The sequence below is a fragment of the Mycteria americana genome, chromosome 6, assembly GCF_035582795.1.
Source record: "Mycteria americana isolate JAX WOST 10 ecotype Jacksonville Zoo and Gardens chromosome 6, USCA_MyAme_1.0, whole genome shotgun sequence".
In the NCBI taxonomy this organism is placed as follows: domain Eukaryota; kingdom Metazoa; phylum Chordata; class Aves; order Ciconiiformes; family Ciconiidae; genus Mycteria; species Mycteria americana.
The window spans coordinates 4,606,236-4,630,760 of NC_134370.1; the positions used below are offsets into that span (position 1 = coordinate 4,606,236).

The window sequence follows — 24,525 nt, forward strand, 5'->3', positions numbered from 1 at the left end:
GTGAGGAGCAAAGAAACCCAATCAGATGGTTTTGTCTTGCGCTGTGGCACTGGCAGGCTCTTCAACAGATATGAAGAGTCTACACCTAACTGAGAAGCAGCTTGTCTTTTAAGAGCTTTTACAAAGCCTTCTGCGTCTTTGTAGTGCAGCACTGGTCCTCCTTGGTGGCCAAATTATCCTCTTTCCGAGGGAACCAAATGTCACCTCCTTGACCACAGCTTGCCATTTAATGGTCTTCGTCATGCCCAGTCAAGAGGAGCCGGTCTCTCCAGCATGCAAGGGCGTTGGTTGGCTTGGGTTTAATTTTAAGCATCTTTCCCTAAAGCATTCTTCTTGATGTCTCCAAACACGGGCCGCGATCACAGACTAATCCAGTGTCAAAACTTGCTTGACTTATTTAAAAAGTCCCATGGTTATAATGGCACCGAATGCAAAACTGGGGTAATATTTCGGGTCAAAGGGCCAAGTCCCTGTCGGTAGAAAGCACCGAGACAAATAAACACAGTGAAGTTTGGACTGGCAGCACAGCCAACGGGAGGCCCATAGTCCCATGTACAGTGTTGGGGGGATGGAGGGAAGTTGGCTGAATTTTCTGGGTTTTTAGCCATAAGAGGCTGAGAGTCTTAGCACAGGGTCTTCCCTTTGAGGGTGAGGGCAGCTTTGGGCTGGAAGGCAGCTTGTGGCTGGTCCCAGTGGCCATGGGACAGCGGGGCAGAGGGAAGCCCAGCCTCATTCAGGCTGCCAGGGACAGCATCATCCAAACCCTGGAGCTTCCCACAGCTGTCGGCTCAGGAGCGTTTATCCGCAAGGAAGGAGAGGGAAGAAGTTGGGTCAAAGCCCCAGAGGGTGCATAATGCACCATGACCAAGAAACGCAGCTGGCCCAAGATGGCAAGGCTGACGTCCTGCTTAGCCATGGCATAATGTGGGGAAAAAGAGTAAAATGAAGCCCACACATCTTAGATGTAGATACCTCGTAAGGTACTAAACACCGGAAGAATCTGAAAACCGATTCTAGATTGTAGCATAACTCAATATATGAGTAAACATTATTGAAGACTTGATATGTTGGATGATGCAATGTTAGATCCACTTCTCAAGGTGACCTAGATAATCTTTTGCTTTTTAGATTTATAAGAAATACTCCTGCCAGTGTGATGATAATATTACTAAAAAGATTGGGTTTTGTCTTTATATAGATAGCCCTTTGCTGGGAGGAAGATTAAAGGTGAAATGCCTAAAACTATAAATTCAACAATTTCTTTTTTCCCTCCTCCTTGATGGGTCCTTGAAACACCTGGGAGTATAAGAATTGTCCTGTTGTTGGATAGGGTTTTTTTCTCCTTTTTTCCCTTTCCTTCCCTTGCAGTCTCCATCACATGCCCCCAGCGAAAACGTCAGTGACTGTGCTAGAGAAAGAAGGCGGCATATTAGAAAGTTGGGGCATTACTTTTGACTTCCTATATTGAAATTTTTCTGTCTTTGGGTGGATAGCAGAAGAAAATTTACAATATTTTAACATGGCATTGGCAGCATTGCCTAACCTTTCCCTAGCAGGTATATGAGCAGCATTCAACGTCTAAATCGGTAGCACCAGAGGCTGCACTAGTCCAGCCTTCTAAGAGAAACTCAGCAGGCACATGCTGACAGCCGCGGCCTCCCGTTTTGTGTGTAAGCAAGAAATTACCTTTGAGGCAAACTGCAGGCAGGGTTTTTATTGAGGCTGTGACAAGGTGCTTGCGACTGCAATTGCCCTGGCCACAGTCCCGGCACGGTGGGCATTGCATCCACAGCCCTGCTTGTAAAAGGGAAGGGGAGGATGGGTTTGAGCCCATCAGGGACAGATCCTGCATGCGTCTTCTGTGAAATGCTCTTTTAAAAGTAACCATCATTTGCTTTTCGCCTTGGAAAGCACCCCCAGAATTTGTCCTTGTGGAGCAGGGTGGTGGACGAAGCGCACAGATCAGCTTGTCCGCCCTTCGGCACGCTCCTTCGTTGGCACAGCTTGGCAACGCCAGCGGTCCGAGAGGCGAGCGTGCCAAGAGGGTTGCAGCCTTGGATTTCGTCATTGCACACCTCTTTACCTGGTAGTTACTTTTCACGCCACACGGGTGATGGAGGAAAGCCAAGAAGCCAGAAGGAAGTCCAGCTGGGGGGTGATGCCCCTCGATCGCATCCCGAAAGCGCCCACCCACCGCTCTGCCTCCCAATGCAGGGCTTGCACATCGCCTCTTTCTGAGTCGGGATTTCCTGCGATTTCGGGGGTTTTTTGGAAAACTATCAGTGTAGAACATCATCTTGGTGCGTGTTCAAGCACAGTCAATCCACAAAGAGAAAGAACCACCCAGGGAAAGCCAACGAGGCGTAGCTGGAGCGGGGAGACCTTGCCAGAAGATTGTGTTGAAGAGCAGGGCACGTTTCGCCGTCGAGGTGGGGAATTTCCCTCCCCTGTGCAGGCTGTTGGCACGAGGAGCCCTCAGCCCGCTGCTGTGTTGATTCCCCAGCAGTAGATTTGGGGGCTGTTGTTTTCATTTCCCATTGAAGCACAGCTCCCCGCATCGTATTTTAATCTTATTTCTGCAATGGGAAGGCTCTATGGCACTGCCATCGGCTAATTACAACCATTAAATTTGTTCCACATTTAGAAATCATCTCTCAAACATAAACGGGGCAGTGGAAAACGCAGGCTGCCTTTTCCCCCGTGCACGGAGACTGGGAGACTGAAATTCGACTTGAACAACATAGGAAAAAAAGGAATTGGATGCGCACCCGTGTGAAGAGAAATGTTTGGGTTAGGATCCAAACAGAATTTATCTGCCAAAAAGGAGAAGAAAAATTGATTGAAACCCATAATTGCTTTACAAGTTGCCGTAATAAATTATGTATTAATGTAAATTATTTCACGGGAAAAGAACGTAGAGGAAACTTGAGCAGAAGGATCATGCATTATGTATAAAAAGGAACTGTAAAAATATTATAGCAGCACATTTGTGTTGCTGTAGTTAAAGTAGTGTCAGCGTTTTGGTTTTACACCCTTCTCTGTGGTTATGAACGTGGTCGTTAAAATTTACTCTGTGTCACCAGAGGAGCATGGCGGTCGTTTAAAAAGCCTGCGACCATCCCGAAGTTGCGTCCCTGGCGTGTCCGTGCACTGCTCCTGCAAAACCTTGAGCTCAGCCTTTGGAAACCCGGCTGTGATGCTCTGAGGATGGATCACATTCTCCGCGGGGCTGTGCAAAGCCCTCAGGGATTTTTGGAGGACAACACCCCTCTCCTTGATTTTGGGACGTGAGTTCAGCTCATGAGTGCCTCATGCCCTGGACCACTGGGCTCGTTTGATGCGGTGAAGGTTGCGCAGGAGAACAGATGGACGTTGTAAAGATTCATGTTCACTCTTAGAAGTGAAGATCTTGGTTTTACCCCAAAGGAAATTTAGGAATAGATAGCGGTGCCGATGGCATTTGAGCATGCTATCGATGGTCCCGGGGGGGGTTGAGCCCTGCTCTCATGCAGGCAGCTTCTGGCTTGTCTCTGAAAATAGGAGAGGGGGGAAAATAAACCAGGTGAGGGCTGCCCGGCAGCCAGAGCCCGGGACGTGCCGGGTCTTGGCGGGGCTTGTTGCCGCTTGCCCAGCCCGGCGAGTCCTGCCGGTGCACGCTGGCGCGGCGCTAGCCTTGCACGGAAAGCAGACGCTGCGGCTTGCGGCGACGGCCGCTCTTCACCCGCACCCCCAGTGCTCCGGCTGTTTGACACCCAACATCTCCCTCCCAGAGCGTTCCTGCCAGGGCTGCTCCCCCCACCCCGGGCCAACGGCTCTGCCACCAAACTGTCCCGGAGGCCGGGCAGGGCGGTGGGAAGGCGTGGAGGCTGGGGGGCAACGCGGGAGCCGGGGCTCAGGTCGCTCTCTGCAGGGCTGAATCGGAGCTAACTATCGCAGCCTTGCTTCGGAAAGCAGAAATGGTTTGGGGTTGGGTCCCCCTGAGGCTGGGCAGCCTGGGAGCTTGCAGCTGTAACCTGAATTTCATGCTGCTTCGCACCAGTCTGAATTTCTTGCCGCTTCGTGCGTGGTTTGCGAGAGGGCTCAGGCTCCTGCTGCCGCGGCCAGAGAGGGCAGGAAGAGAAATTCAGTCCTCCCCAGGCTGCCGATACCACCCCTCTGTGTCCTGGGAGCTGGAAAGCTATTTCACAACCAGAGAGATGCCAGAAAATTCACTTGGTGTTGCCTCACCCTGGAAATGCAGATTTGCAGATCAAAACGTCTCGAAAGAAATTTGCTGGACGTGCTCGTTAAGGGACTTGAAGTGTTTATTTTTGCAGTTTTAAGTTAAAATCTAAAAGTAAGATGCTATTTCATCCCAGGACACCAACGGCCGAGAAGGACCTGTTTAACCAGGGGAAGAGCCCCTCGTGCCACAATTCCATCTTGCTTCGGTTGTTCTCCTATCGTTTTTCCAATAGGCAAAGGAGAGTTTTCCAGCGAAGCAGCTCACTTACGAACCGAGGGGTTCTCCTGGCGGGTTTTATCCTGGAACAAACGACTGCCTCGGGGTAAACCGAGTTGAGGTTTGTAATGTAAGAAAATTAACACAGGCTTAAGTGCAGCAGTATGAACGGCTCCACTGCAAGTATCGTTATCAGCGTGCTCAGGATGTGAGTCTTAGTTTTAAAAAATCCAACAGCAAACCAGCCGCTTTTCCTCAACAAGGCTTTCCCGAGTCCTTTAATTACACCCTCAGCCCTTCGACTACCCCATTTTCAATTTGTTTCGGAGCGAATGTTTTTCTGTTTGCACTGAAAAAAAGCCATTTTCTGGGTTATCCGGTGGTTTGGGACCGGTCAGTGGTGCTCGGGGGCTGGGGGGAGCCAGGCTGTGCCGGGGTCTCCTCCCTGCCCTGCCAAAAAAACAGCTCCCACGGTGCAAGGGGAAGAGCAAACACCCCCAGGCTGGTGCTGGGGATAACGGTGCAATTACCGGTCTCTCAGCAAGGTTTGGAAGATTTATAGCTGTTTGTGCCGAAGCAGGGGTGAAAGAGGAAGGTGTCCCGTATCCTCCTCACCAAGGCCTTTTGTACAACGTGACGTCTCCGGCCAGAGGATCGTGGCAGCTTGCCATGAAAAATCAGCTTCTATTTCTGTTTCTTTTGTCTGCTGACCTGACCCAAGAAATCTCTCCGCTGGCAGCATAATAAGGAGGGGAAAATAATAAAGATGTAAGCGTAGATGTAATTGTTTAGCGCAGATTTCTCACTTTTCCTTGTGTTTATTAAAATGAGGACAGCGACAGTTAAAATGCCGTGCGGTTATTGAGTGCAAAGCCAGGCTGTTTGTGGCTGGAGCTGTTAAGGCAGCAGCTGGATGCAGGGAGAAATGGGAAAACTGGCCAAGAGTGGTGTAAGGGCCCCCAAATCCGACCTCCTGACTCAAAACCGAGCCCTGCTTGGAAGCGTTCTGCACCGTTGCATCTTCCCTATCAGGCTGGTACCTACCGCTGCGGGCTGCGTACAGCTTTTAATTCATCCTTCAGTTGCCTGAGTGGAAAAAGCCCAAACCCCCTAAAAAATATTGCACGATTTAGATACGATCATATGAAACTTCGCAGCGACGGTTAGCTAGCACCGTTTGCCTCTTTGCAGCAGCCGACAACCAAAACAGTCACCAGAGGAGGTCTGTTGGGTGATTACTTTTTTCCATTGCAGCAGCCGACGGGGTTGTCCTACCACGGTTTTCCTGTTGAGCGTCAACAGCGTATCTGCGGAGAGCCCCGTTCACCTGCGCCGGGGAGCCAGCCCTTGATGATGCTTCGCTTTCTTCTTTTATCGTCAGCGGGAGCGCGCGCGGGAATGAGATCGTCACCCTTGATCCCCTCTTTTGACACCGTCATCAGTGGGATTTCTGAATACAGCTCTAGCCGGGTTTGCAGTCTTCCTCCGTGGAGCTGCCCGTAGCCACATACGTTTCAGCCCGCAGACTTTGGAGGTGCAGGTTTCTTGGAGCTTTACCCAGGCACCGCAAAATCCATCTGATAAAAGGAATAGCTTTATGCCGACACTGAAACCATGCAACAGGGCAGCACCGTCTTTTGCTGCGCTGCACTGGAAGACTTACTGCAAGCCGAATTTGCAGGAGGAACAAATTCCCGTGTAAACGAGCTGAAAGAAAGAGGGAGGGAGGAAAAGTTTAAAAAGTGTATTTTAAAAAAAAAACAACAGTGAACCTGTTAAGCGATTTGTTCCTTTAAATAAATGCTTCGGCGTTATCTTTGTTACAGACAGGCAAACAATTGGCTGTGCTAGGTACAACTGGGATTTTCAAGGCAAGCCCGAAGAGATGCTAAGCCCAGGTTGCCGCAGAAGAGTAGGAGGGTGTGGGTACCCGTTTGCCGCAGCACCTTCCCGCTCCGGCGGGTAACCGGGCTGGGGGCACTTGGGCCAGAGCACCCAGGTGCCCCCGGATTTGGGGGACGGAGGGGAGATAGACGATGAGCCTCCCAACAGGGACCTAAGAGCAGCATCTTGCAAAGAACTGCTGGAGGTTTATCGTGCATCTGTTACAGCATCAGCCATTTTAGAGCTTATTACACGCACCGACTTTTGTTAGACACAGGATCTTTGGGTTGGCTTGGGAGAGATGCTCAGAGCCTTCCTGGGGATAAGTTGGTTTCATTGAGGCAATGCTGTTTTCACAGCGGCTGAGAGCAGGACAGCCCGACGGGTGTCGGGATGGCTTTTGGTTTCCCGTAGGCTCTGATCACCTTGTTGGGATTTCCGTGCTACGACGGGCAGCTCGATGCCCGGGGGGCTCTCCCCTTTCCGTTAGGACCATCCCAACTCCTATCTCATCTCCTTTCTGGTCTTTTGGCCCCTGAGGTCCGTCTCGCCCCAGCGGTGCTACAGCTTTGTGCTCTTCACTTCCAGTTTTTGTGAACCTCTCAGGCAATTATTGATCGTGGAGCCCAGGACAGACCGCACGCAGCTGAGACATGGTTTAGCACAGAGATAAGGCAATGGCTGTACCATTTTGTATTGCTGAATTTCCCTTAGCCAGTGCAATGTGGATATTCAAAGGCGTGTTTTTATCTTCTTCTAGCAGTTTTGCTCCTGCTGCGATTATCACTTTGTCTCTCTCTCCATCTACACCACAGCAACCACTCTGCTGGCAGTTTGGAAAACCATATTCCAAGAGTTAATTAATTTGTACTGGAAAACGTCCCATATGCTACTCTTTTTGTTTATGGACGTAGAAAGCGAATCGCAGAATTAATTAACGCTAATGCCTGTGCGTGTGTGTTTTTTTTTTTTTTTTTTTTTTTCTCCTTTCTGAACCAGAAAATGACAGATGGAGAGATCTCAGCAGGAAATGTCCACTTCAGCTCGAGCAGCCGGGCACCAGCATCTGGGACTGCTTGTCGGACAAGGGCGAGGAGGGCTCGCGCTGGCCGAGGGAGACGGCCAGCACCTGCTCCGTCACCAACCTGATCAAAGACCTCAGCCTCAGCGACCCCCACGGCAACCCCCTAGCCCCCCCCAGCAAGCGCCAGTGCCGCTCGCTCTCGTTTTCGGATGAAATGTCGAGCTGCGGGACCTCGTGGAGACCCTTAGGCTCGAAGGTTTGGACCCCGGTCGAGAAACGGCGGTGTTACAGCGGGGGCAGCGTGCAACGCTACTCCAACGGCTTTGCCACCATGCAGAGGAGCTCGAGCTTCAGCCTGCCCTCGCGGTCCAACCCGCTCTCCTGCGAGCATCCCGCCCTCAGCAGCCGGCTGGGATGCCAGCCCGGCACGGGGCCGAGGAAATCGGCCGCCGGTGGGCACGGAGGAGACCGGGTGGACATGCAGAGGTCCCTCTCCTGCTCGCACGACCGCTTCTCCTCCTCGGAGTACTGCCCGCCCTCGGCAAGCAGCACCCCCGCCTCCACGCCGGAGCTGGGGCGACGGGCCGGCGGGCTCTCGCGAAGCCGCTCGCAGCCCTGCGTCCTCAACGACAAAAAGGTCGGGATCAAGCGGCGGAGACCGGAGGAGGTTCAGGAGCAGCGGCCCTCGCTGGACCTCGCCAAGATGACCCAGGTAAGAGGCGGCGGTGCCGTCCCTGGCAGGGCCCTGCGGACGGGGCTCAGCAGCGAGGCGATGCTGTTCTCTGCTTTGCTAAGACTCCTTTAGCGTCCTCCTGAGGTGGCTCTGCCGTGTGCGGAGTAACGCGGGTGTGACGGGGAAGCGCGTCCTTCTGTCTGAGCAGAAAACCCGTTCCCCTCCAAATGGATTTCTTGAATAAATCCCTGCATTTCTCTTCTGCGCTGATTTTTGCACGCTGAGTCCACCGTGGTGTTGTTTCCTCCTGGCACGTGTTCCAATATGGAATATTGTTAATATTGAGATCAACAATATTAATAATAAGGGGGAATATGTTAAACCCCACATTTTTGAGTTCAGGAGGGAGGAGCCCCGAGCCTGCCGTGAGGAGGTGAAGGCAGCACCCCGAGGCACCTAGCTCTGGCTCCGTCAGGAGCCGAATTCACACCGCTACGGGCTTTACTTGCTCTTAGCCTCTGTAATTTTCCACTCTGGAGATGTTATCACATTTCATTTTCAGTTGCAAACACAGAGCACAACCTCCCTCTTCAATCTGCCGTGCAAAGCAGATAACAGATCTGAAGTGCGAATCGGGGAGGATTTTGCTCCCGGGTCCTCTCCCTGCGAGACCAAGTGACTGGACTTTAGCTGCATCGAAGGACAGCGCGAGCAGCGTTTCCACTTTGCACTCATAAAATTTCTTTTTCTGCTGTTTTACGATTCGACATTTCCCACATCCATAATTTATAGCCGTTAAGTCGATGACACCACCAGCTCCGTGTGGGATGGAGATAGCGGGGGGTCTGAAGACCCCGGGGCTCCTGCTGCGGGAGCAGGGGCTTTGCCCTGGCTGCCTCCCGGGGTGGGCTGTCTGCTTCTGCCGGCCAGAAAACTTCCCCCGTGGTTTCAGTTCGATGCGGTCGTCTGCTGCGCGGTGCTGCTGCGCTTCGTCCCAGAGGCAGCGGCGTCGGGAGCATCTGCCCTGATTTTCTTTGCACAGCCACGGCCGGCAAAGCCCGCCTGGTGCAAGGCATCCCCTTGTTCGCGGGGAAGCTGCTGGCACCAGTTCATCGGGTGGGATGGAGAAGCAGCCGTGGGGTTTCTTCCCTTGCCGTTCCCCAGCGGGGTGACATCCGACGCTGTACGTGTACCCCTCTTACAAGTACGCAATATTTTATGGTGTTTCATGCTTGGCAGTGCAGAGGGTGTTTGAAGGAGTGCAGTGGTGTTGGAGGAAGAGATTGGCTTCTCCTCCTCCAGACGAGCTTAGAAGATAAAAAGGGTGAGGGAATCCCATATTTGGGTGGTAGCAGGGGAAGAACACGAGGGTTGCTCTCGTCTTCTGATAAACCACGCCAGCAATGTTTAATATGCTAAGCTTATTTTAGTAGCTCATAAGCTGGACGGGCAGTAAAAACAACTTCCACGTGTTATTATATTTTACTAGCCGCAGGCTGGAATAGCACAATTGCCCCCTCCTAATTCTCTCTGTACAAGCAGCCACTCGTTGCTTCACCTGTATGTGCGGTGCAGGATGTCCCGCGAGCCCGTGCGGGAGTTTCATGGCAAACCAAAGTGTGCAAAAGACCCAAATTGCCTCAAAACCGGTGGTGGGGAGGGCAAGGCTCAGGGCAAGGCTCAGGCCCAGAGCCCCACGAGCTGCTGCCATGGGGAGGGGACAAAGGTGACTGTCCCCAAATCGGTGTCAGACCCACGGGGGGCAATGCGAAGCGATGGCCGCGTCCCTCCAGCTGGCTCAGAAAGCAGCTTCACCGCTTGTTCCCCGGCAGCTCCTCGCTTTAAAACCAGCACGTTAAAACTGCCTTTGCCACCGCACGCTGACGACCGCCGCTTTCCTTGAGCCTCCGTTAATAACCCACTGGGGTGGGAGGAGGTCCACGGCTGTGGAAATGGGCCGACCAGGCTGAAAGCCCGCGGTGCAGAGCGGCTGGGGAAAGAGGGGGAAGGACATGGACCCAAGCGCAGGTGCCGGGGCTGGGAAATGGGCTGGTCCTCTTTCTGCGTGCCCAGCAGCGGCTGGGGAAATCTTCCTCATCCACGTTTCCTTCGATGGCGTTTTCTGGGGCTGTATTTGGAAATGCAAAGCGTAACTTGCATTTATACTTCGCGTGGGGGTTTGCATACGCACGCGGGCACGCGTGCAAAGGTTGACGAGGAGCCGTGCAAAGGGTCACGTTTGCGTTATCGCTGGGTTTTGCTGCATCAGGGCAATTTGGCAGGGAGACGTGTTAATAGCACGTGTGGTCGCGCAGGTAACAAAACCCAGAGCAATATCTGTGCACGCGGAGCCGGTTGTGCACGTGCCAGCGAGCACCTTGGTTCGGTTGCCCACTGGGGAGGCTGCTTGCCGTGACCACTGGTTTGGTCTTGCAAGGCTGAACGTGCCCATCGTATCCCTCCGGACGAGCTGCTCAGCACCTTGGGAGGAGGCGGAGGTGATCCTCAAGACCTTTCGGGATGAGATTAAAACGTTGAATGAGTTGCAAAGCCTCGGTATGATGCACGTGTGCCCCAGCTGCATCTGCTGGAGTGCTCAGAGCTGAACAAAGGGAAGAGATCAAAGGGACGGGACTATTTTTATTCGCCTTCCTATGCCGAGAGCCTGCGTGATGGTTACCGTCTCCGAGCGGTGTTTGCGCTGTGGTAAGATGAACGTTTCGGAAGCTCTGGGAGGGCAGAGCAGAAGTCATCTGCTCTTCTTTGCTCATCGCTTCGTGCTGGGCCAGCTCGCAGGGGCACCGAAGGAGAGCACGGAGGAGCGGGGAGCTATCTTCCCATGGCCGCAGCCATGGCAGGCTCCGAGGCTTTGATCCCTCATTAAAAGAATTAATGAGTTTACCTTTGCAAATGCCAATGAAGCCTTTTTTCCCCCCTTTTTTTCCAAAGGCTCTTTGCGATTTTCTGCTCTTTAATTGCCCGCCTTTGCAAACGAAGGGCACGGGGGCAGTGTGGCAGGTAGGGCAGACCCCCAAACGGATCCCGCTGGCGGGGATGCAGCCCCAGCGCAGCACCGAGCGCATGGGGCGTCACGTCCAGCTGCTTTTGCTGCCGGTGTTCCTCTCTGCAGACTTTGGGGAATAAAAGGCTTGCGCTGGGGCCTGGAAAGCCTCTTTTTGTAGCTGTTCTTCCAGCCTTGCGAGCCCATGGATGCTGCTTGCCAGCTCCCTTGGTGCCCGTGGGGGGTTTAGCACTGACCGTAGCTCATCTTGAGCCCTTCCAGGTCCCTGCCGAGGTCTGCGTGAGGCTTCGCAGCCACAGCATGCCTGCGCGCTTGGCTCGGTCCCTTCTCTGAGGAACTGAACCCCAGGCTGGGATCGCACCCTGCGCCTCTTAACCCACCTCTTGGGATTGGCCTTGGCCCCAGCGAAACACAGAGTCTAAACAAGAGCAACCCCGACAGCCAGGTCCCCGCATCGGCTCCGGCGTGGGACGGCTCTCCATCCCACGTCCCCACGGCGGGGACCCTGTGGGGGACGGGGGTGCCCCCAATACAGGCAAAGGACACGGCTAAAGGATCTAACAAATCTCAGCATCTGGCTGTCGGGCTTGTGTGTCAGAATTGCGTATTAGGGTGTCGTGATTTAACCCCAGCTGGCACTAAGCCCCCCCAGCCGCTCGCTCACTCCCCCCCGGTGGGGAGTGAATCAAAAGAGTAAAAGTGAGAAAACTCGAGGGTTGAGATAAAGGCAGTTCAATAGGGAAAGCAAAAGCCGCGCACACAAGCAAAGCAAAGCAAGGAATTCATCCACTCCTTCCCACGGGCAGGCAGGGGTTCAGCCATCTCCAGGAAAGCAGGGCTCCATCACGCGTAACGATGACTTGGGAAGACAAACACCATCGCTCCGAACATCCCCCTTTCCTTCTTCTTCCCCCAGTTTCTATACTGAGCATGACGCCATATGGTATGGAATGTCCCTTTGGGCAGTGGGGGTCAGCTGTCCCAGCCGTGTCCCCTCCCAGCTCCTTGTGCCCCCCCCAGCCCACTCGCTGGTGGGGTGGGGTGAGGAGCAGCAAAGGCCTTGACTGTGTGTAAGCACTGCTCAGCAGTGATGGAAACATCCCTGGGTTATCAGCGCTGTTTCCAGCACAAATCCAAAACCCAGCCCCAGACTAGCTACTGTGAGGAAAATTAACTCTATCCCAGCCAAAACCAGCACATAGGGGCTAATACATGGGTAAAGAAGGACCAACACAAGCCCGTCTAAGACCCAGGTTCAGGAGGATGAAGGTGCAGCGAGGCCCGGCAGGTTGCCCTCTTCGAGCATCCTCGGGGAGCCCAGAAGGCTTGGATCCTGCCTGGAAACCGCTCCGGGCCACCGGGAGCTGGGTCACTGGCTTCCACAGACCGTGCACTCAGAGGGGGTCTTGCTTTCTGTCCCTGCGAGGGCTAGACCCCCCCCCGTCAGCACCCTCGGGGTGTCATCTCTTCCCCAAATCCCTAACCATTTGCAAACCATTCTTAAACCCTGCTCACCAGGTTAATCCTAAATGAGCTTCACGATTTTCAGCCATCAGCGGAACCGTGGAAGAGAAGCAGTAAACGGAAATGGGCTGAGAAGCGGGGACGGCACGAACAAACGCTCGTGGTTACGAAATAGCCAGGATGCTAAAAGCAGCGGCGTGTCACCGGAGCAGATGTGTTTGGTAATTGAATTTCAGACGGGCTGCGGGCTGTGTGGCGATAGCTGTTCGGCAGGAGAGAGGTGCAGACCCTCCTCTCCACGCAGCACTCCTGGTGCTGCCTGGGGTCTCTGCAGGACGTCACCGTCTCCGGGAAGGGTGCCTGCAGGCGCTTTGTGTGCTGATGTAGAAGGTTCACACGATGGATGGGGAAGGAGGAGAGCGTCCAGGCTCTGGTTTCCACCTTTTGGGAGGAAAAGGTCTGATGGGCGGCACAGGGCTGCGGCGGTGGGCGAGGAGCCGTGCACGGTGCCGTCCTCCACTCCCTCCTCGGTCCCTCGCCAGCCTTGCATCCTGGCCCCGCGCGGGACAGAGGAGACGACGAGGAGACAGCGGGACCTTGAGCCTTGAAGCAGAGCTCACGGCTGGGCTGGGTCAGTGTTCTCCAGCATCTCTGTCCTTCAGCTGCTCCCTCGAGGCTCCGGTGAGGCTCTTGGAGGACACGGACGGACACCTTCACCCAGAGACGTGACACACACGCATGCGTTTCCCTTGCAGTAGATGTGCCTGAAATTGCTGGCTTACAACTGCGGAGTTAACTAATTTAATTATCCCAGCCGGACCAACTGAGCGCCTCAGCAGTTAGGCTAAGCCTATCCAATAAGCTTTGCAAAACCCAACTGTATCAGATGACAAATCTGACCAAAATATTTCGCCAGGTGGGATCCTTGGCACACCGGTGCTCCCGGCACGGCACCGACCTTCCCTGCCCTCCGAGGATGCCGAGTGGCAAAGACAGCTTCACCATCGCGTCAGACCAAGGGGGAAAGTTTGTCGGCTGGGAAACAGAGGGCTTAGCTGGGGAGATCCCAGGGGGTCAGCGGGAGCTTCCCTTTCCCTCCGGTGGATGCTGAGCCCAGGTGGACATTTATGATTTGGATAGCCATGGCTTTGGCATAGGCAAGTGACCCAAGGATGACAAAAACCTAATCACTCGTATATCCGAAAACAGCTCAGTCCGAGTTCCTGGAAAACCTTCAGCTTGAGGAATAGTTGTGTCTTCTCTGGCCACTGTCCACCACATCAAAAAATCCCCCAAAGCGAGACAGTGACGCCTGAGCACCCTGCGTTACTCAGCTACCCACAAGCATGAGATTAGACAAAAATAGTTGTCGGGGTGGTTCACGCTCTGCGAGAACCAATACGATAAAGAAAGGGTCCTGAAGCCCCGTGCTGCGAGGCACGAGCGCTGTAGGGACGAGGAGGGGATTGCCTGGCTGCAGCATCTCCCCCGTGCTGGTGGCAGCGGGAGCCATGGGCACCCCCTCTGCCACCCCCTCCTTGCTCGCCAGTCCAGGCTGGGTGGCCGGGGCTGCTGCCGAGTGCCCAGCGGTTGCTAGCGCCGACAACCACCACCACCGTCCCCAAGGAACTCCGCAGCTGGGATCCAGGCCAAGGCACGTCCTGCAGATCGTCCCCGGTTTGCAGGGAGGAAACCCAGCGGGGTCCGGCTGCCCGTGGACGTGGATCCCCGAGGCAGGGCTGGGCTGCTGGGCTGTAGCGGAGCGGGAAGAAAGCGAAGCCCGGAGCCGTGCAAGGGCCAGGGTTTTCGTAGCTATTCAGTTATGAAAAGCAGTTCTGGCAGGCTGCTCTCTGCGTGGGAGGACTGGCACAGAGGGACAAGCAGGATTAGGCAAGTTACGGTGAGCATTCTTGCCTTTGGTGGGGCGGGCTTTCGGGGCGTGGGGCACGGTCAGAGCCCTCCCTGGGACGGGAACGCCATGAAAACCAGCTAATTCCTTGTGGGGGATAAGCACGCTCGAGAAAACTCCGCAGGTTTGGGTCTTCCCTCAGGCTGCTTTTAGTGCCTCTCTAGGAACGAGACTGGAAAGTTAGGTGATTTCGGACAAAGAGCTGAAATAATGTCCAGGTGTCCGTGTGGCTGCACGTGTCCTCTAGTCTGGCTTTATATGGGGTAGAAATGGCTTGTGTGCAATGGTCTTCGTGATTCAAAGCAAAGGAAAGCCAAAGTGTCCAGACTGGGCTTTCCAGTAGACCTCAAAGCATTCACTTTACAGATGGGGAAACTGAGGCACAAGGCACGCCGTGAGTCCCTGGGCCCTAACAGCAGAGCTGGGGACCGAGCCCAGGGTGCCGGGTGCCGGATCAGCATCTGGCTCTGGCAGCGGATCAGTTAATTTTTCTCTTGTACTGGTAACCACATGTGTTTATAGGCCTGAAACCCGGTACCATAATCAAAATAAAAATAATTTGACCTGAAAGAAATGTTTTCTTCGTACCAGGAGGGATATTTAGGCCAGGCAGGAGGGGAGGGAGCTGTTCCTGGAAGCAATTACGTGGCCACATAACTGGGCTAATTAAGAGACCTAAATGTTAAAGTTCTGCTGGGAGGGAAAATACTTGGGAAACCGTTGCCTTTAATTCCTGAAAATCCTCGTTTTGTCTCTTCTCTCTGCAGTTCCCATAGCTCAGAGAGGGGCGGTGAGCCCATATCGCTCCCCTTCTTATTTACTCATACGGCACCAAACCAGAGAGGCTTCAACTTTGGGCAGAAACCAAACCATGAACACACTTGTCATTGAAATAGCAACAATTTTTAAAAGCCACAGCACCACGAAAATCCTTCTGCTCTTTTTAAATGCACGCCAACGCTCCGCTTTGTGCCTCCTCGCCTTCGAACTGGGAGTAAACCCGGCAGGTTGTGCTCGAGGGTGTGGGTGACGGCGATCTGTCATTTCGTTACCCCGAGTCCGGAGGCAGGGGAGATGCAAAGAGGCCGGTTTCTATTCCTCGTCCCAAGCAAGGAGGGTTTGGGTACCGGGCGAGCTGCCTGGCATCTCCGACCACCCTTGTGCCCCTTAAAACGAGGACATCAGCCGTCCTCTCCTTTCGGTGCAGGGCTTGGGCTTGCTTTCCAACTTCAGCTTTTTTTTTTCCCCTTTCCACGTGAAGCACAAGCCTAAGGAGGGCAGCATCCAGCCTCCGAAATCCCAGCAGTTATCCTGACAGCGTGTTAATTAATCTCGTGGCAATGTGGTCTCCTTCCTAGGCGCAGTGCTCTCGCTCTCGCTGCTCTGGGGACTGTGTCCGTACCAGCAGGATGCGATCAGAAATGGTTGGGATCAGATTTTTCCATGAGTTGGGAGGTTTCTGAAAGAGCTGGTTTTCTTTTTCTGACATGGGTGCGCCTAAAAAATATGGGAGATGAGCAATGTTGCAAGGGTGAGGGGAGGTGGCTTGGACCCCAGCTCTCCTCCCGGCTGGGCTGATTTCAGCAGGAACGGGTGGTTTCACCCTTTGCAAGGCACTAGGAGAAGCTGGCTGGTCGTATTAGGTGAGAAAAATGGATTTTCTAAAAAAACCCCAGAGTCTGCCAGAGATGCCGTATGGTGGAGAGACACCTGCTTGGTTTTCCTCTCCATGGTCTGGTGCAATCCTTCTCCAAAGGGCGCCTTGCCGTGTGGTGACCTGGGGACTTGCCATCTCCCACCTCCACGTCCGCCGCTTTCCGACATCTCTGTGTCAACATTTCCTGCAGGATTTGGGCTGTTGTGTGCCGAAACGCCTCGCAGCAGTATGAACGCTGGGTTTGGTGGCTTGTCTGAGTCATCTACAGGAAGCCAAGCCATGGGCCAACCCTGATGTTGGCGCGTGTGTGCTGGCTGAGCCGATTGCTTTCCTTCACACGGGCTCTGGGGAGCTGCAAGGGAGACGTAACGTCTATCACACCGACGACGGCCGCCCCGTATGAGAATTTGCAATCATCCCCGGCAATGGCAAAACAAGCCCTCGCTATCTCTTGCCCATTCTGTTTCCTGCCTTGTAATATTTTGATATGGTTGTTACTGAGAGATTTTAGTTTGTGTTCACACATTTCCAAACACAGCTATCCTTTTTACAGTTTTTTTTTTTTTTTAAGTGAATCATTTTTAAATAGATACTAAAAATTATATATATACATATATATATATTTGTTCAACCCCAGCCACGTTCCCTGCAGCATTAACCCCAAGCAGGGGTAGCCCTGGCTGGAAGTGGAGCACGGTCTTGTAGTGTTTGGAAATACAACTTGCGGTGGAGAGAAAGGCACAGCCATCTTTGTGGCCTCTCAGCCATGGCACCGCTGGCAGTAATTGTCAGACGTGATGAGAGATACTGGTTCCCACCAGTTGTAAGTAAGTGCACTGCTGGGATCTGTGCACTGGTAATAAATGAAGACTTGGGGGTGGCACCTGTGCCCCGTTTCTGATGGCTCCACGAGGTTTTGGCTTCTCTGTGAGCCTTCAAAGCATTTGCGGTTTGAAGAGCTACATCCCTCGTAACAAATGCTGTACTACTGATGTCTTCTCCTCCTGAGTTTTCTCCATTCATCCATTTCATCCATTTACTTTCCTGCAAGGGTTGTACCCATGAACGCTGAGGACTCCCAAACAAGCTACTTCTCCTCCTCCGTGAAGCTCCTTATTATATAGTGTAGCATAGAGTATATGGGGCAGAGAGTAGTTGCTATAGAACAAACAAGGCAATTAAAATACAATTAAGATGCCCTTGCATCTCCCCGGGGTTATGGAGAGCTTCCCGTGGTTATGAATTCACCATAAATAGCTCTCCGCCCTGCGGGTGGGCTCTGAAGGTTGGCCGAGAGGGTACTGGCAACAGTGGACACCAGCTTAGAAGATGGTGAGGATGAAGCACTGGATCTGCTCGATAAGGAAGGGTTATAGAGAAGACTTTGTGCCTGAAAGACGCCTGTTACGGGAAGGGTGCTGAGATGTTGGAGCCGGGTACAACGGGGCTATTCACGTTGGTGCTGGCTGCCGTAGACAGACAGCAGCATTCATGGGGTGACTTCAGTGTCCTCCGAGGAGCACGTGCCTTCGCAGGATGGAGTCATCTGCACAAGGAATCACAAGAGCGTCCTCCTGAAATGTGGATGGGTGGTTCTTGCATTTTTTAGGATTAAAATCAGCTTCAGCCAGGGCTGGAGATCCAGAGGGTGTGTAATGCTCTCGATGGTTGGGAGCCAGGCTGTCCCCTGCCTTGTTCCCTCCAAACTAAGGAATAACGGCAGTTTCCACGAGGATCCACGCATGAAGGAGCTCGTACACTCCCAAAGCTGAAGTCAACAGCCCACCAGCTTGGAAATGTTTCAGGCTGGTCTTGACGCCGAGTGGGGAGAAGTTTCAAACTGCAGGATGGGAGAAGTGGCCTCTCCTCTCCGACCACTCAGCTCTTTTCTCGAGGGGTAAAATTCTCTAAATTTCCACGTGAGAAGATCTTCTGCTTAAATTTTGGCAGCTTTCAGGCTTGCTGGTGAGGGCAGGAGGGACGGCACCGATCTCGGTCGGCGTCAGCACCCACTCGAGCCAGTGGCAAGTATTGCCAAAAGGTAGCGACGGGCGAAAATCTGGAGGTTTTAAATTCCAGTCGTATCCCAGGAAATAGTTTGCTCTTGATGTAACTTCTGAGACAGATTCCAGCTTCCAAGCCCCAGTGTTTTTTAAATAAACACGAATGAGAGCCTGCAAAGGTCAATTTGTGGCTTGGTGGGAAAAAGCCTTCGGTTCAGGATCAAAAGAAAATTACTCGGTTCGGAGGGTGCAGAGGACATTGGAGGCCGGCTGGATTTAACTGTGGTCAGACTATTACACATGCCGCCATCATTATTCATTGCCCCGGTATTTTTTTTTATTTAAAAACACAAGTAGTTGAAAAAAATTCAAGTCAATATTGGAAATTAGGTTCATAATGATGTTTACCCCTGGCAAGAACTGTTAATAGGTTTTTTTCCCTCCCTATTCCTTTGACAAGTCTCCGTATTCGCTGAAGTATAGCAAACTTCGTCTCGGCTGGTGTCCACTGAGGCAGGGTGGACCAAGTGGCACTCACTGAGGTTGCCCACTGGCACAAGCCCACGAGCCCACATTGCTGACATCCTCCTGCCTGCGACGCCAGGGCGGATGCTCGTACGCCGCGAGGAACTTCACCCCTGAAATATTTCCGTTGCTTTCAGAGGTGTTTTGCATCAGTTTTTCCCTATGCTGTGCTAAAAATAAGCGCTTTCATTGGGCATCATAGATTGGCCTGGTCTAAGAGTTTTATCAGGTCCAAGTGTATATACTTTTAATGTATAGAGGGCAATATGTTAAGAGGAATGGATGCTTTTGAAGTTATGGCACTGGATTGGACCTCATACGCGCCAGCTCCGTTCCTGCCTCCTCTGCACATGTCCTTCAAGCAGAGGTTCCCTGCCTGAGTTTCCCAAATGGAAAAATGAAGGCAATGCATTTTTTCACCTACCCCTGTCCGTAAGCTCCTGAGGCCGTGCCGGCTCGGGTGGGATGTAATTTGGGTGCTACCCACAGCAATAAAACCTTGCTCTTAGGTACCGGCTCATATCGCTGCCCGAAGTAGCACACAAAAACCATCCATCTCCCGACAAAAACCATCCATCTCCCGACAAAAACCATCCATCTCCCGACAAAAGGCTGATTTGTTGGTGCTGCTCTGGAGTGACCATTTCAGGCAAGGTACTTCGGTATAGCCAGAGGATGCTCGTAGGAGGTGATTTATTGTAGCAGGCTCTATTTTAGTTACCCGACAGAGCTTTTAATAGCAATAACGTGTAATGCAACGACATCCATTGTTTTGATTTTACAGTCGAAACGGTCCCATCTGCCCCAGTTATAAATTTGTGACTCACCAAACACAATGGGCTGAAAATAAACTCAGCCGTGGAAGCAGAAACGGGCCATGCCCAGGGATGTGGGAGTTTCTGCCGTGAAATCACTTTTCCAGCATGGGTCGGGACTTGTGCGTGTGGACGGGCTCTTCCGGCAGCATCCCTTGCCGGGGTGAGGGGGATCCGGGTGCCCAAGGGCCCGGCGGTACCGAGGACCATGCCCTGCCACCCCTGCTCCCGGCTCCGTCCCCTGCTCCCGGCTCCATCCCGCCGCGGGGGTCCAGGGACGCGGGGTCGGGTGTTGTCCCCTTGTCCACTCATGGGAGGACAAGGCTGGAAACACAAACAAAGCTTGGCAGTGTCCGTCCCAAACGCACACAAAATCTGATTGTATCCCGAAGACGCGCATCTGATTCACCACGTGCTGTTTAACCCTCCGGTGCCCGGGCTTGTACGCTACGTGGACCCAAAGAACAGCTTTGATAAAGCACAGAGATTCATCCTTGAATGAATCGACATGCTCAAAAGCAGCAACCAAAAGTGGTTGTTCATGCTGTTTTTAAAAAAAAACACCCAAACCCCAGCACTCCAGGAGATTTCCAGGCTTGCTGCTCCCTCCCACGGTTCAGGTGCATGCAGCAATGGCAGGATTTGCAGGCGGTGGTCGGGTTTTTCTCCCCTCGAAGGTGCTTCATCGATCACACCTTCTCCTGCCAGGGGATGTCGGAGGCATTCGAAGGATGGAGCAGGGTGCAGATCGTGGATCTGCGGCTGAGCCCAGTGCAGCACTGGGAACGGCTCTTTTGGGCACCGGGAAACGTGGCCGTGGCCTCCTGGGCAGCTGGTGGTTTTGTAGAAAATATTTTTTCAACGCCAAATTTTAGTGGTGATGGTCAGAAGTCACTTGGGAGTCTCTTGCCTTGCAAAACTCTCCCAAAGCACTTCAGAAAGCAGCAGTAAATAAACCAGGAGGGCAGTTCAGTTTTCTTTTCAAGAGAAAGATGCTCAAGATTAGCCTGAAGCGGAGACTGTGTCAGAAAAGTGATGTGCACTCCAACTCTGCATTCAATTTGCAGGAGGCCACGGTGCTGGGTGCGACGGTGGGTGCAGGTGCCTGTGATGGGAGGTGGCCTCAGCTGCCCTGGGTAGCACCCGTGCATCGTGCGGGGGTCTGCCCTGCCCTCGGTGTGTCCAGCTCGGGTGGTTTTACCGCCTGCTCCCTGGGTTTTCTGCCTGTTTTCACCGTGGGGCTGCCGCCTGCCTCGCGTTGGAGGTGTAGGGATCAATTGGTATCCGCTCAGCGCTTTGAAGATGTTATTTGGAGGACGGTGACTTGCCACGTTCCACCTGCGCTCCATAAATCACCGCACGAGCCATTGCTCGTCGCCAGGTCCCCTTTCCAGAGGGAAGGGCCCCAGGTCCCAGCTTGAGCTTGGAAAAACCGAGCCAGAGGCTGTGTCCGGGCTGGGGAGATACTCGGTGGGTTTTCCCCGCCAAGACAAGATGGGAGCAACCCCAGCCATCGAGCACCCACTTAGGAAATGATCCCTTAGGAGCAGTTATGGGTACATGACTCCAGATCACTTACTCCCCTCACATTTTTAATCCAACCCAACATTAATTTGATGCCTGGGGAAAAGCAGGCTACCATCATCCCCTTAAATTAGTCACTGTGTACTAAGCCTCCTCCCTATGTGTTGCGGGAGGTGAGATGCTGGCATCGGGAACTGTTTGGGATTAGGTGCACCCTTGCACCTCCTGCCTCGCATTTGATGTCCCAGGTTTACACACCGCAGCGCCGCCTTTCCATAAATTCTGGATTTATGGTTATCCACGATATGATTTTATGCCTTTACTAGCTGGTGGTTTCTTTAACGGCGCTGCTGAAGCTATGAGATGCTCCACATCTGCAGGCATCCCACTTCTTCATCACTGCAGTTTCTCCCGCTCTGCACCTCCTCAGCGTGGAGGACACAGTGTCCTGCTGCATTGATATCACAGAACCACTGAATCACAGAATCGTATAGGTTGGAAAAGACCTTTAAGATCATCGAGTCCAACCGTAAACCTAACACTGCCAAGCCCACCACTACACCGTGTCCCTCAGCACCTCATCCAAACGGCTTTTAAATACCTCCAGGGATGGCGACTCAACCCCTTCCCTGGGCAGCCTGTTCCAATGCTTGACAACCCTTTCAGTGAAGTAAAATTTCCTAATATCCAGTCTAAACCTCCCCTGGAGCAACTTGAGGCCATTTCCTCTCGTCCTATCTCTTGTTACCTGGGAGAAGAGACCGACCCCCACCTCTCTACAGCCTCCTTTCAGGCAGCTGTAGAGAGCGATGAGGTCTCCCCTCAGCCTCCTTTTCTCCAGGCTGAACAACCCCAGGTCCCTCAGCCGCTCCCCATCAACCTTGTGCTCCAGACCCTTCCCCAGCTCCGTTGCCCTTCTCTGGACACGCTCCAGCCCCTCAATGTCTCTCTTGGAGTGGGGGGCCCAACACTGAACACAGCATTCGAGGTGCGGCCTCCCCAGTGCCCAGTACAGGGGCACAATCACTGCCCTAGTCCTGCTGGCCACACTATTTCTGATACAAGCCAGGATGCCATTGGCTTTCTTGGCCACCTGGGCACACTGCTGGCTCATATTCAGGCGGCTGTCAACCAACACCCCCAGGTCCTTCTCTGCCAGGCAGCTTTCCAGCCACTCTTCCCCAAGCCTGCAGCGTTGCATGGGGTTGCTGTGACCCAAGTGCAGGACCTGGCACTTGGCCTTGTTGAACCTCATACAATTGACCTCGGCCCATCGATCCAGCCTGTCCGGGTCCCTCTGCAGAGCCTTCCTACCCTCCAGCAGATCAACACTCCCGCACAACTTGGTGTCATCTTCAAACTTACTGAGGGTGCACTCGATCCCTTCGTCCAGATCATTGATAAAGATATTAAACAGAACTGGCCCCAACACAGAGCCCTGGGGAACACCGCTTGTGACCGGCCGCCAACTGGAGTAAACTCCATTCACCACCACTCTTTGGGCCCGGCCGTCCAGCCAGTTCTTTACTCAGCGAAGAGCACACCCGTCCAAGCCATGAGCAGCCAGTTTCTCCAGGAGAATGCTGTGGGAAAAAAATATGCTGTGGGAATGCTGTGGGAAACATCATCGCAACGGGGAGTCACCTATTTGTCTCAAGCACTTTGGGACATGTATTAATCAAAGTGCTGGTGCAAATACAGGCTTCGTGTCACTGCCAGGGCAGTGGTGTCAATGAGGTGACACTGTCCCCGTGCTGGTGACAAGATTGGTGTGGGACGTAACGCCGGGCATCTGCTGGTGCATATAATTCATCTACGTGAATTACAGCGGGAGAAGCCAGGTGGAAGTGTTCAGCTGGAGCAGGTTTGCACTGACACGGGCTGATTCAGTGAATGGGGAGAGTTTCAGAAAGCGTTTTGCTAAAGGACTTGAATGAGAGATTTTTGGAAGTTTGGTTTTAATTTCTATAAGGTCTTGCTTTATAATTTAGGGCATGAAGTGAGACCACGATAGTAGAATAGAAATATTACTTCTGTACTGAAAATGATGCAAATAGTATGAAAATGGAATAGGGCTGAGATTCTCAAAAAATGTCGGTTAAAAAAAAAAAAATCCATATTAGTGATGTTTCTTTCTAACTTGGGACAAGTCAAAATACCGGCATCTCTGAATTCCCCCAAAGATGAGCCTCTCCAGACCCTGAAGTTTTGCCAGCTCTGGGGACGAGCCGGGTTCAGGCTCACCGTTGCTCAGGCCAGAACCACTCCAGCTGAATCCGCGGCGTTGCAACAGCGTGGTCGGGAGAGCAGCCCGGCCGCGGTGCCGCCGTCTCTGCTAGCAGCTCCGAGCGCGTCAGCGCGAGCGCCCTGCGATGCTCCAGGGACGCTCTGCCGCGCAGGGAGCGGCCTCTGGCCTCCTGGGGTGCAGAGGAGAGGCTGGGGAGGCTGCGAAAGGCCTGGTTTAGCCTGCCGTGGTTTAGCCCCAGCCGGCAGCTAAGCCCCCCCAGCCGCTCGCTCACTCCCCCCCGGTGGGATGGGGGAGAGAATCGGAAGAGTAAAAGTGAGAAAACTCGAGGGTTGAGATAAAGAGAGTTCAATAGGGAAAGCAAAAGCCGCGCACGCAAGCAAAGCAAAGCAAGGAATTCATTCACCCCTCCCCATGGGCAGGCAGGGGTTCAGCCATCTCCAGGAAAGCAGGGCTCCGTCACGCGTAACGGTGACTTGGGAAGACAAACGCCATCACTCCGAATGTCCCCCCCCTTCCTTCTTCTTCCCCAGCTTTATATACTGGGCATGACGCCATATGGTGTGGAATGTCCCTTTGGGCAGTTGGGATCAACTGTCCTGGCTGTGTCCCCTCCCAGCTTCTTCTGCACCCGGCAGAGCACGGGAAGCTGAAAAGTCCTTGACCAGTGCAGCAACAACTAAAACATCTCTGTATTATCAACACTGTCTTCAGCACAAATCCAAAACGTAGCCCCATACCAGCCACTATAAAGAAAATTAACTCTGTCTCAGCTGAAACCAGGACATGGGCACAGGAGGGACGGGCAACCTGGAAATAAATAAATACACAGTAATCGCTGGTGGGGCTGCCTGATGACCTGTCTGAGCGAATGGATTCCTCCAGCTCATAGCGAAGGGTTCAGTGTCTGTTAGGGAAAATATTTATTCTGGGCAAGAAATGAGGATTTCCTCTGGTTATCGTTATGAATGGGAACGGGCCGGGAGGCTGCGCTGGGACCGAGCCCGCGTGCAGGATGCTGCGGGATGCTGTGCACGGGTGGGACGGTCGAGCCCCGGAGAGCATCACTGCTCTCTGATTCCATGCATAGCCATGCCTGCTGTGTTTCTCTGTGATTTCTGGGATACGTCTCTCCAGCGTCTCCCTGGGGCTCTGTAGCACCGGGGGGGTTCCCATCGGTGGGTGATATAACAGCTTTTTCTTTTGCATTTGGGAAAACCCACTAAAAATCCTCACTGTTGTCGGGGCAGCTAGAGAGGTCCAAAGGCAAGAGCAAAACTGCGAGTAAAACCAAATTACCTCTACAGGATCCAAATGCAGCGCTAATATCAATGACTTA

At 53.2% G+C, this 24,525-nt stretch overlaps 1 protein-coding gene across 4 annotated transcripts in view; it reads left to right on the plus strand.

The window, feature by feature from the left end:
* Positions 1 to 24,525, plus strand: part of FAM53B (family with sequence similarity 53 member B) — a 58,019-nt gene that overhangs the window by 23,454 nt on the left and 10,040 nt on the right. For 2 of the 4 annotated variants that reach the window (XM_075504375.1, XM_075504377.1), the window contains exon 4: positions 7,325 to 8,061. In XM_075504375.1, the coding sequence (XP_075360490.1) occupies positions 7,325 to 8,061 (737 nt within the window). Of the gene's footprint in view, positions 1 to 7,324; positions 8,062 to 8,584; positions 8,708 to 13,424; positions 16,007 to 24,525 lie in introns of those variants that run through there. The other 2 variants (XM_075504376.1, XM_075504378.1) reach the window with 2 other exon arrangements.